The sequence below is a fragment of the Salmo trutta genome, chromosome 16, assembly GCF_901001165.1.
Source record: "Salmo trutta chromosome 16, fSalTru1.1, whole genome shotgun sequence".
NCBI classification, from domain to species: Eukaryota; Metazoa; Chordata; class Actinopteri; order Salmoniformes; family Salmonidae; genus Salmo; species Salmo trutta.
The window spans coordinates 4,556,466-4,568,932 of NC_042972.1; the positions used below are offsets into that span (position 1 = coordinate 4,556,466).

General features: G+C 42.9%; 1 protein-coding gene across 2 annotated transcripts in view; it reads right to left on the bottom strand.

Annotated features, from left to right (window-relative positions):
- The window catches only part of slc6a1b (solute carrier family 6 member 1b), a 74,237-nt gene that overhangs the window by 19,961 nt on the left and 41,809 nt on the right, over nucleotides 1-12,467 (bottom strand). The window contains exons 1-6 of one of the 2 annotated variants that reach the window (XM_029692811.1): nucleotides 6,467-6,853; nucleotides 2,678-3,084; nucleotides 2,168-2,299; nucleotides 1,802-1,902; nucleotides 1,373-1,482; nucleotides 1,050-1,182 (exon numbers count right to left, since the gene is read on the bottom strand). In XM_029692811.1, the coding sequence (XP_029548671.1) occupies nucleotides 1,050-1,182; nucleotides 1,373-1,482; nucleotides 1,802-1,902; nucleotides 2,168-2,299; nucleotides 2,678-2,903 (702 nt within the window). In that variant the 5' untranslated portion in view covers nucleotides 2,904-3,084; nucleotides 6,467-6,853. Of the gene's footprint in view, nucleotides 1-1,049; nucleotides 1,183-1,372; nucleotides 1,483-1,801; nucleotides 1,903-2,167; nucleotides 2,300-2,677; nucleotides 3,085-6,466; nucleotides 6,854-12,467 lie in introns of those variants that run through there. The other variant, XM_029692812.1, reaches the window with a different exon arrangement.

The window sequence follows — 12,467 nt, forward strand, 5'->3', positions numbered from 1 at the left end:
AAGCCAAATGAGAGTTTGGTTTTCGGGGGGGGGTGTATTATGTTCTCATATCGTGCCCTGGTGGTTACTGTTGTTTGTCCTTCCTGATTCAACGTAGCAACAACATAACCACTTCCTCAAAATAGACACTTCTTTAAAATAGTCAGTAGCTAGCAGGCACAATGAAGCAACCAGGCCACAATCACCTTATTAAGTCACTGGCGAGTGGTGACCCTGTGTACTTTGGTGCCATTTTTTTTTACAACTTTCTCACTATCTATTTACCAGAGTGTCAGTCTATCTGGTAGTGTTTCAGAGGGAATCATATTACATAACAAGTTGCAGTTGGGATACAAGTGAGCTCTGATCGTCTCAATTCTCATTTTGCCCAGAAAAGTAGCAGACGTTGAGTGATAGACACAATCAAACACATCAGCAAGTGACCACTCCATATAAAGGGCTTCGGGTTATTTCAACATAGCATTGGTGACGTGTTGTCTTATGTAAAAGTCTGAAGCGCTGAGGTACTGAGCAAGTCTATGTCACTGTCTGGATGTTCTGGCCGTTATGATTGGATAGAGCACAACCGGCTGAGTCGAGGGCAACCAGCACAGCTGCTTCTCTCATGTCAGTGGACACTGGGCAAGTGGCATGATCCTACTCCATAATCCATACTCACTTACAAAACTCGGTTAATTGGGACGAGACTGGACTTTATGACCAAAATTATCCTATTTACACTTTGAAGTCAATTTTGACACTAATATGAATGTTTCTGACTCATAAGGATGCCACATATAAGCTGTTTAAAACAAGAACAAGTTGGTTCTAAGGGGCAGTTGACCTTTAAACAGATGCATTTAATGACTTAACACTCATTATTAGAGACAGGGCCCAGGCACAGATCAACTGTCGGTTTTTTATTCAGTCAAAGGTTTCTCTATGGATTTTGAATCTTTAGACATGCCTCCTACTTTTGCAAATAAGCCGGGAAGGGGGGAGCATGCTGTATTAACCCCCAAAACGGCGGCCAAAATCGAATGTCACGATTCCCCTGGTGGGTCAGTTACCTTCCCAGTCCAAGCGACACCTTTCCAGATACAGAAATAGACGAGGACCCAGGCGATGGCCAGCGTGATGGCCAGAGGTGCTCTGATCTCCCCAGGCTTCTCCAGACCATCTGTTAACTGGTGCATGTTACGTCTATAGGACAACACAATCAATCAACCAATCTACCAGTCAATGAAATGTATTTAGAAATCCTTTTTCAACCCCATGACTTATTTATTTATTATTTACAACAAATTTGCAGATTGAAAGGTCAAGTTTTTAGTAACACTGCAGGCGAAAAACCAACAAAATAACATGTAAATAAAAAAATACTTGTTCTTACTCCCAGAATTCCTGAACAGCGCTGGTGAGGTTGGCAGCGTTCAGGATGCTGTAGTTGGTGTAACACCGCTCTGTGTTCCAAGAATTTCCACATGATTGCCATGGTAGCTCCTGCAATAACAAAGGCAAGGTTTTTTTTCTCTCTCTCTCTCTCTCTCTCTCTCTCTCTCTCTCTCATTTTTGTAAATGTTGCCAAACGCTTTCAAATGTCATGCACCTCATTTGTTGAAGGGGTAATAACGGCCAAATTCGATATCTTGGAATTAACTACGCATACAAGAAACAGTTTATCTGTATCATCAAACTGCCCCGACATTTGCAATGTCATGCCACCTAAAGATATTCATTTGGGAAATGTGTTTTCTTTTTTTTTTAAACATTCAATGAATTCATTCATCTTTCTTTTTTTTTACCTGACTATCATACTCACGGTAGTAAAGGAGGACCACAAATAGTATATGGCCCAGGCAATGATGACAATGTAATAAATATTTAGCCAGAAAGAAAGCACTGCAGCTGCAAGACCAACACCTAGAAAACGGAGATTAGGAATGAGGTATTTATATACTGTGATTTAATACAAAATGAAATAATTAGAGAAAAATATAGATATAATAGCATTAGTTAAATATAAAAGTTTGATCTGTTAAAACGATCGGGGACAGGAGACATGCACAGAAATACACATTGTTCTGGCGTTTATGGTCAACCAGCAAGAAGAGTATTTGAGGACAGCTATTTGTCTTATATAACGTGATGTATTTCCGGTTTACCTAAACAAGGGGTTTTGATTTACCTTTAAACATTGGAGCCAGTTTCCACACTCCAAGCCCTCCAATCGATGTGTACTGACCGAGGGACGTTTCGAGCAGAAACAGGGGCATACCAGCAAATATGAGCGTCAAAAAGTAGGGAATCAAGAAGGCCCCTGAATGAAAGGTGAAAGGTAAGTAAACAAATAAATATAATCGTGAATAAAAGAAATAAATAAATAAAAAACAAATAAATATAATCGTGAATAAAAGTGAACCATTGCCTTGATATACCATTAACATTTCAAATCATCCAACGAGATACAGTGATAAACCCACTATTTTGTTTCACACTACAGCGACTCAAATGAATGATCTCGTAGCGTTGCCTATAAATGTGCGCGTAATTACGCACAATCTGGAGAGAAAAGGAGCTCTTGTGCCATTGAGATTATTTAAGTGTTGCGCCCCAGAACAAATTTGCCAATTGAAAGGTCAAATTTAGCCTCCTTTTGTTTTTGAAAAACACGGAAAAGTTCCGACATTTTGATTACCTCCTCCGTTCTTCCCACATAGATAAGGGAATCTCCAGACATTTCCGAGTCCAATTGCGTAACCGACGCAAGACAGGAGAAAGTCAAATTTTCCAGTCCAGTTTTCTCTTTCGGGAAGTTCCTTTTTCTGGACTTTGACGACCAAAGTTTTGGGTTTGTCGTTAGGCTCGGCATTCACCTCCGTTAGAACGTGTCCATCAGAGCCTTTAGTACCATTCGTCGCCATGTCTCTGTCTCTCTGTTTAGATTTTGATTTCTTGACGAGGCTGGAAGGCGGACTGAAGATTTTAACCCCACCGGTCCACGTAGACAGCAGCTTCGCGGTTCGTTACCCAGCCAAGGGACGGTTAGATGGGCAAGAAATCAGGAGAAGAAGCGGGAACACCGAGCCAGTTAGGAAACCGCACCTGGGGGGAAAAAAAGCGCAAGAGAGTAATGTTACGAAATAGGTCATTAAAATAATGATTGGACCCTAAATGTTTACTAAATATTGATTTATCATGGGGAAGAACCAAATTGATGCATCAATAGCGCTGAAAATGAGCCGTTTTCAGTGAGTCGCATTGTTGGCGCTGGGGACAAGAGATGTTTTATGGCAATGTACCTTTGATGTTTATTTTTTATTTTACCTTTATTTTACCAGGCAAGTCAGTTAAAGAACAAATTCTTATTTACATTGACAGCCTACCCCGGACGACGCTAGGGCCAATTGTGCGCTGCCCTATGGGACTCCCAATCACGGCCAGATGTGATACAGCCTGGATTCGAACCACTGAGATGCAGTGCCTTAGACCGCTGAGCCACTCGGGAGCCCAAGTGGTGATTTACAGCGTTGTTACTCTAAAAGTCGTCGCACATTAAGCAGGTCCTTCTACACCGTCCAATTAATCAGCATTTGGAGGGTTAATTGCTGTGCAACGCAACCACTAATACAAAAAAGGGAAATGGCATTAATTAACACGCTACGGCTAATGCACACAAATAAATATAGATTATAAATAAAAACGAGGATAAATGGGAAGTTTGAATATTACCACACATTATTACAAATTAGTGTTAATTATTCAATCAATTAATGAATCAATCAAAATGTATTGTATAAAACCATTTTTTACATCAGCTGATGTCACAAAGTGCTTTACGGAAACCCAGCCTAAAACCCCAATGAGCAAGCAATGAAGAAGCGGTAGCATATTCAACGTTAAATATATAGGCCTATTTGTTCTTTAATTATTCATAATGCACGTCAGAAGACAGTAATTTGGTTGATAGAAAAAAATATGCGTAATTTGAGATACATTGGGCTTGGCAACGTCATGCTTTTGGTATTTTTCTGCATTTATTTTTTAGAAAAGTACCGTGCCTCTATTGCTGTAGTAAAAAAAGGCGAGGGGGGGGGTAATCTCTCGTTTTTCCCCTCAGCTATTTGATATTTATGAGATGAGACGGCATGGAGAAAGAGAAGTCAAACAAAAGGACCCTGTAAGCACCAAGCTTTAGGCGTCATCTCTCTCTCTTACGTTTCATTTGCTGATGACATACCATGAATTATGGAACTTCAAAAACGAGTCAAGTGTAGAATGATGTGCAGCCTTTTGGGGCTAAGCGAGATTTGGTTGGGGGGGGGGGGGGCTATGGAAGGAAATGTTTTAGTTATAAAGTTCCTGCAACTCTACACATTTTGTGATGGGGTGTAGATAATTTGTTGCCGTTTTAAAGCTCATTTCCTGCAATTCTACACATTTTGTGATGGGGTGTAGATAATTTGTTACAGTTTTAAAGCTCATTTCCTGCAATTCTACACATTTTGTGATGGGGTGTAGATAAATTGTTACAGTTTTAAAGCTAATTTCCTGAAATTCTACACATTTTGTGATGGGGTGTAGATAATTTGTTACAGTTTTAAAGCTCATTTCCTGCAATTCTACACATTTTGTGATGGGTGTAGATAATTTGTTGCGGTTTTAAAGCTAATTTCCTGCAATTCTACACATTTTGTGATGGGGTGTAGATAATTTGTTACAGTTTTAAAGCTCATTTCCTGCAATTCTACACATTTTGTGATGGGGTGTAGATAAATTGTTACAGTTTTAAAGCTAATTTCCTGAAATTCTACACATTTTATGATGGGGTGTAGATAATTTGTTACAGTTTTAAAGCTCATTTCATGCAATTCTACACATTTTGTGATGGGGTGTAGATAATTTGTTACAGTTTTAAAGCTAATTTCCTGAAATTCTACACATTTTATGATGGGGTGTAGATAATTTGTTACAGTTTTAAAGCTCATTTCCTGCAATTCTACACATTTTGTGATGGGGTGTAGATAATTTGTTACAGTTTTAAAGCTAATTTCCTGCAACTCTACACATTTTCTAATGACTTATGCCACTGTTAATGATATCTGAGTGAGAATGACTAACAAAATCAATGGGGGCCCCATGGAGATCAGGGCCCCCTGACCATTCGGGATTTAGCCAAGTTTAGATAGCTGGCTAATCTAAAAATGTGTTATGGCTACTTGAGTGACTGTCAGCAGGCAGTTGGTTTATTCAACAAAAGCGATGTTGCAACAACAACAAAAATTGCGAGATGCGTAATGAAAACGGCAGAGATGGGAGACATTTTCTAAAGGGAGACAAAAAAATGTATCCTTTCAACAGGGGTTGATTTTTATTTTGTCTACCTTTCTTTATTGCGACAAATTATGATTGAAACGGTTAAAACTATGTATATATTATGATTCCCGAATAATTTTTCAACTATAAAAAATCATATTTGTTTGCAGAACAAGGATTGTCCTCACTGTCAAGAATGCCTGAATTTCTTCTCCTTGCTTTTCTGGTTAGCTGGCAAGTTTCACCATCCAATTTATTTCAGATGTACAACAGCGCAAATTTCACCTTTGGCGATACGCCGGCACATGAGAATTATTAGAATATAGCAAATATTAGTCAATTATTGTATTCTAAACAAGCTGGCTTTTGTAGGCTACCTGAGACATGAAACAAATAGCTGGGAGAGGATGCAGCCTATCACCAATTTATTAATGCACAATTTGCCTAAATGGAAACAATTACAAACCACTTCCTTTTTATCCGACATTGTAGGTTTTTGGCGGAAAAAGTTTTCATTTAAATGTATGACGTCATTACGTCCAGCCGTTTTAATCGACACAAGATAGTTCAATGAGAAACGTACCGTAGCAGATCAATTTTCTATGCAAACTTTCTAAACGTCGGCAACAAATCAGTGGACAAGTTAACCTGGGAAAAATGGGTACTGATTGACATAACAAGATAAAACCTGCTGAACAACCAAATGTAGAAACCCCCCCCCCCCCGTGTATTATACTATTCTTACTCTCAATAGTACGTTTCTGGGGAAGTATGGGGGGGGGGGGGGTCGGGGCCCCCCTAGTGGCCGGGGACCTGAAGCAACCGCTTATGTTGCTTATGCCTGGAACCTGCCCTGATGAAGGGGCTAACCACTGGCTTTCTGGTGGAATTCATTGTTTTGGTAAAATATCACAGTTATGCCTGGAACCTGCCCTGATGAAATGATTCATCACTTATTTTCTATTGTTTTGGTAAAATATCACAGTTGCGATGTATCCAATCGAATAGACTATATGACTAGGCTACTCCGTGTGTAAGATCTGAAATCCCGTTGTTTTCCCACCGAGACGCAACTCCGTATCCCCAAACGGGTCCACACGGTTTTGTTCAATGTTCTGATCATTACGCGGAAGTTTTCCCACACTGTTTTAAAAGTCAAATCAGTACTTACAGTCAAACTGCTGGGCGATGGTATAGTATCCGTACGTTCATCTAAAAGTTGTGTTCTTACTGATTCTCCCGGAGCAGACCGAAGAAAAGATTTTCCATTTTTAAGATAAGAGAAGCAAAACCAAACTAAGATCCGAAGGGGAAAGGTGAGCGGTGCTGTCCGTTCGCTCGGTGGTGCTGAAGGAGAGAGCCGAGCCGAGCCGGGCAGAGCGGGGAAACAACGCAGCGGAAAAGGGACGCAGCTTCTTCACCTCGATGCACCGTCTAACTTTGGCTAGGGATGTTCCACGGAGCACAAATCCCCGCTCTCATCTACATAGCGTCAATGTCATCTGAAAGTCGACCCTCCCCGTGTCCAACATTTCCACCACTGAGATCGCTGCGGTTTTGAGGCAGGGGCATCCTCTTGTCTCACGGTTTTATATGCTTAGTGCTTTTCATCAACTTGAGGGGTGGGGGGGGGGGGGGGTCTACACGAATTGATTGTGCCACTCACACAGAGACACAGTTTGAAACGTAATATGATTTAACCTCCAACATTTTGTTAGCTATGCGTGACTGTTGAAATATCTGAAAATTGTCACATCCTTGATTCACTAGCAACAAATGCTTTTTTTCTCTCCTATTAATCCACTTAATTTGAAACGTGATTGGAACATGTTTTTCACACTCAGTATTCGTTTTCTGGTATTAAAATGAATGCTTCCTTTGTAAACCGATGGCGATGGGGACTGAGGTTTAGGACTACCCATGGTGGACTTACCATGCTCTATTTCAACCAAATGGTTCTATCAATATTCATATTCTCCTTTTTAGCTCTTTACCCCCTCCTCCCCCCTTCCACCCCACCTCCCTCCTTTACCCCCACCTCCCCCTTTGACCCCCGCTCCCCCCTTTACCCCGCCTCCCTCTTTTGACCCCACCTCTCCCCTTTACCCCCACCTCCCCCTTCGACCCCGCCTCTCCCCTTTACCCCCACCTCCCCCTTCGACCCCACCTCTCCCCTTTACCCCCACCTCCCCCTTCGACCCCACCTCTCCCCTTTACCCCCACCTCCCCCTTCGACCCCACCTCTCCCCTTCCACCCCGCCAAGCGAGTGAAAAGGCAGCTAAAACACAGCGTGTTCTTACTCAGCTGGAGTGATGCCTGGGCGTTTTCTCCACTTCTCTGCTGTCCGTTCTTCAAAGCATGAAAACCACGCAGAACAAAAAATGGCGAGTAAAGTGATTCCGTTTGCTCTTCCACCAAAATCACCATTGTGCCAACATATTTATTATGTCCCGCTCATAGTCACCAATGCATTTTTTTTTTTTGTGAGGCCTGTTTCTACCGTTTACCGTTTCGTTCTGTTATTACCAAACCTTATCTTCAAAGCACAGATAGAAGAAAACCTCTGTGGATAGACCCATAATAACATTATAACATGTTATAACCTACCAGCACAGCTCCTGCAGGCTCGGCAAAGCTGTTTGTGTACCAGGTCCTCTGGTTCTCGGATAGGGTCTAAGTCGGAGATAATACTGTCGGTAGCTGTGGGCTCTGATCTGCTGCACTCTGATGGTATGTAGGCCTAGGTCCATATCCCAAATTGCACCCTATTCCATACGGAGCACACTACTTTTGACCAGAGCCCTATTATGGGGAATAAGGTGCCTCTTGGGACGTATCCGAGGGCTGAAACGGCAGCAGATGGGAAGCCAATGAGGGGTGAGCTAACCTACTAATGATACAAAAATTAAATGTAGCATTTCTAAAACCCATCTGGTTGTTTCTGCAGAGCAGAGAGATACCACCGCAGCCACACGCCGGCCCACCGCAGCCACATGCCGGCCCACCGCAGCCCCACGCCGGCCCACCGCAGCCACACGCCGGCCCACCCGCAGCCACACGCCTGCCCACCGCACGGCCCACCGCAGCCCCACGCCGGCCCACCGCAGCCACACGCCGGCCCACCCGCAGCCACACGCCTGCCCACCGCACGGCCCACCGCAGCCACCCGCCGGCCCACCCGCAGCCACACGCCGGCCCACCGCACGGCCCACCGCAGCCACACGCCGGCCCACCCGCAGCCACACGCCGGCCCACCCGCAGCCAGCCAGAGCTCTGTCCCAAAGGGCACCCTATTCCCTATATAGTGCATTACTTTAGATCAGGGATCTATTCCCTATATAGTGCACTACTATAGACCAGAGCCCTATTCCCTATATAGTGCACTACTATAGACCAGAGCCCTATTCCCTATATAGTGCACTACTTTAGACCAGAGCCCTATTCCCTATATAGTGCACTACTTTAGACCAGAGCTCTATTCCCTATATAGTGCACTACTTTAGACCAGAGCTCTATTCCCTATATAGTGCACTACTTTATACTGTAGGTGTCCTATGTAGGGTGCCATTTGGGACAACAGACAGTTAGGCACTCATGTGTTTGGAAAACGTTGGTGGTAGTACACCTGATATCCGTATAATTGCAGAAGGTATAATAAATATATAATAAAGATCATTTCATCTCTCTGAGGTCTTCTTGGTGTTCGGCTTTTAAACATAATTTGTGGGTAACGATCCCACCAATGATGTTGTCTTTCCATCTGCGTGCGAAATGGCAGGGAGAATTTACTCTCTCTCACCTTTCAATGGCTTAAATATGTTCTACTCTGCAAGGCACATTTTGTATTTTTGTATTTTGTATTTTTTTATTTTAACCTTTATTTAAGACGGCAGGTCAGTTAAGAACAAATTCTTATTTACAATGACGGCCTAAAAAGAAGGAAAAAGGCCTCCTGCGGGGACGGGGGCTGAGATAAAAAAAAAAAAAATATTACATCTAAATATAGGACAAAACACTCATCACAACAAGAGACAACACAACACTACATAAAGAGAGACCTAAGACAACAACATAGCAAGGCAGCAACACATGACAACACAGCATGGTAGCGACACAACATGACAACAACATGGTACCAACACAACATGGCAGCAACACAACATGGCAGCAGCACAAAACATGGTACAAACATTATTGGGCACAGACAACAGCACAAAGGTCAAGAAGGTAGAGACAACAATACATCACGCAAAGCAGCCACAACTGTCAGTAAGAGTGTCCATGATTGAGTCTTTGAACGAAGAGATTGAGATAAAACTGTCCAGTTTGAGTGTTTGTTGCAGCTTGTTCCAGTCGCTAGCTGCAGCGAACTGAAAAGACGAGCGACCCAGGGATGTGTGTGCTTTGGGGACCTTTAACAGAATGTGACTGACAGAACGGGTGTTGAATGTGGAGGATGAGGGCTGCAGTAGATATCTCAGATAGGGGGGAGTGAACGGGTGTTGTATGTGGAGGATGAGGGCTGCAGTAGATATCTCAGATGGGGGGGAGTGAACGGGTGTTGTATGGGGAGGATGAGGGCTGCAGTAGATATCTCAGATAGGGGGGAGTGAGCCCTAAGAGGGTTTTATAAATAAGCATCAAACAGTAGGTCTTGCGACAGGTATACAGAGATGACCAGTTTACAGAGGAGTATAGAGTGCAGTGATGTGTCCTATAAGGAGCATTGGTGGAAAATCTGATGGCCGAATGGTAAGGAACATCTAGCCGCTCGAGAGCACCCTTCCCTGCCGATCTATAAATTACGTCTCCGTAATCTAGTATGGGTAGGATGGTCATCTGAATCAGGGTTAGTTTGGCAGCTGGGGTGAAAAAGGAGCGATTACGACAGAGGAAACTAAGTCTAGATTTAACTTTAGCCTGCAGCTTTGATATGTGCTGAGAGAAGGACAGTGTACCGTCTAGCCATACTCCCAAGTACTTGTATGAGGTGACCACCTCAAGCTCTAAACCCTCAGAGGTAGTAATCACACCTGTGGGGAGAGGGACATTCTTCTTACCAAACCACATGACCTTTGTTTTGGAGGTGTTCAGAACAAGGTTAAGGGCAGAGAAAGCTTGTTGGACACTAAGAAAGCTTTGTTGTAGAGCGTTTAACACAAAATCTAAGCCTAGCAACCTCAATAAGGTTCTATAATAATATGATAATTATTCTGAATGCACAAATGTAAAAAAAAATATTTAATAAACAATACCCACTCAACGTCAAAAGGAAACTCCATACATAATCATAACTGCAGCAACAGAGACATGGCCCGACCATTTAATTATGGAGTGTTGGGCCGTCAGTAAATTATGTAGTTATTGGCCGTTAATTAAGGCATATTTTTAAGTTAAGGAATTCATTCCCGAGATTTTGATTAATTTCAGGCATTAGGGTTAACCTTAAGGCATATATTTATTCCGAGTGGTTAAGGTTTGGGATAGGGTAAACAAAGAGAAAGCGTTTTAAACACATACTCTAGATTAGATATGGAAAAGTAACTCTGTTCAGAACGTTTTAAACACATACTCTAGATTAGATATGGAAAAGTAACTCTGTTCAGAACGTTTTAAACACATACTCTAGATTAGATATGGAAAAGTAACTCTGTTCAGAACGTTTTAAACACATACTCTAGATTAGATATGGAAAAGTAACTCTGTTCAGAAGGAGGACCTATGAGCTAGCCGCACTTAGACGGAGAGAAGTTTGGGACAAGTGTCCTGATTTGCCCCTTTGCTCCTCCATACCGATATTTACTCTGTGACTGTCTAGATGCGTACACATTTGACCAAAGTATCGTGTCATTCATTGCTCAAGGCATGAGACATGACGAGAGAGCACTGACAGGACATAAACAGGCTATGAGTAAGATCAGGCTAGGTATGAATCCCAAATGTCACCCTATTCCCTATATAGCGCACTACTTAGCACCCTATTCCCTATATAGCGCACTAGGGCCCTTGTCAAAAGTAGTGCACTATGTAGGGAATAGGGCGCTGTTTAGGATACACCCTAGGTCTCAAGAAGTAGAGAAGAGAGGGGGGGGGGGGAAACACAGTGTTCTCATTAGTTCACTGCAGTAGACCATGGCTAAAGCAAAGGGTTAGTCCTTCATTTCAGTTATTTTCTACCATCATTACATTTCCCTGAGACGTCTATGGCACGCCACATATCTCTCTGTGTCTCCATCTTGCTCTTAAAAGAGAAAATAACCAAAACTCATTATTCATTGTATTCCCAAATTAAATACGTTTTTTTAATTTTATGTTTCACTTTATTCTCATTCGAATAAAGTGTATTTTCCTCTTCAATAATCCCATTGGTTCAGGTTAGGATGAAACGCTGTGAGAGAACCCGGAGATACAACCCCAACCTTCACCCTTCCATCCCCCCAGCTAGTCTTCCTCCCAACACCATCCAGCCATTCTCCATTCTTCCTCCCTGGCCAGGGGGAAATGGGTGTCACAAACGGTTATGCGTGACACTGGCAGCCAGCCAGACACAGCCAAAAGCAGAGAATGCAGTAAATGTTCATTGGTAAAGCAGTCAGAGCAAGGCAGAGAGAGAGAGACACACTACTCTATGCTGTGAGTGGATGGGTGTTCATTGGTAAGTTGGTCAGGTAGGCAGCAGGCAGCAGGCTCTTCCAGAAGAGGCTCAGTACCTCAGTCTCCTGTTTCTCTCTCTGAATGGACGAGAGACAGACCAGCGTGTCCGTTGCCTGGCGACTAGCTAAAGTAGTCCGGGCCACTTGTATAGAGAGGGGGAACACAGGCAAAACACACAGGCAAAACACTCCGAAAACACACAGGAATCACACACAGGGAAAACAAACAGGCAAAACACACAGGCGAAACAAACAGGCAAAACACTCCGAAAACACACAGGGAAACACACAGGGAAACACACAGGGAAACACACAGGGAAACAGACAGGGAAAACACAGAGGTGCCTCTACTCACAGCACAACCCACAAAGGTATTCTATTGGAGAATACGGATATGTTCCCCAGCAAGAAAACCAAACAGTTGTTGGTCAAATAGAAGGTGGGGAACTAACAGTCACTGACAATAAACAAAATGAATCAGGTGGGGTTTTAGGAGGGGTTCTGAAAGACACTAATGG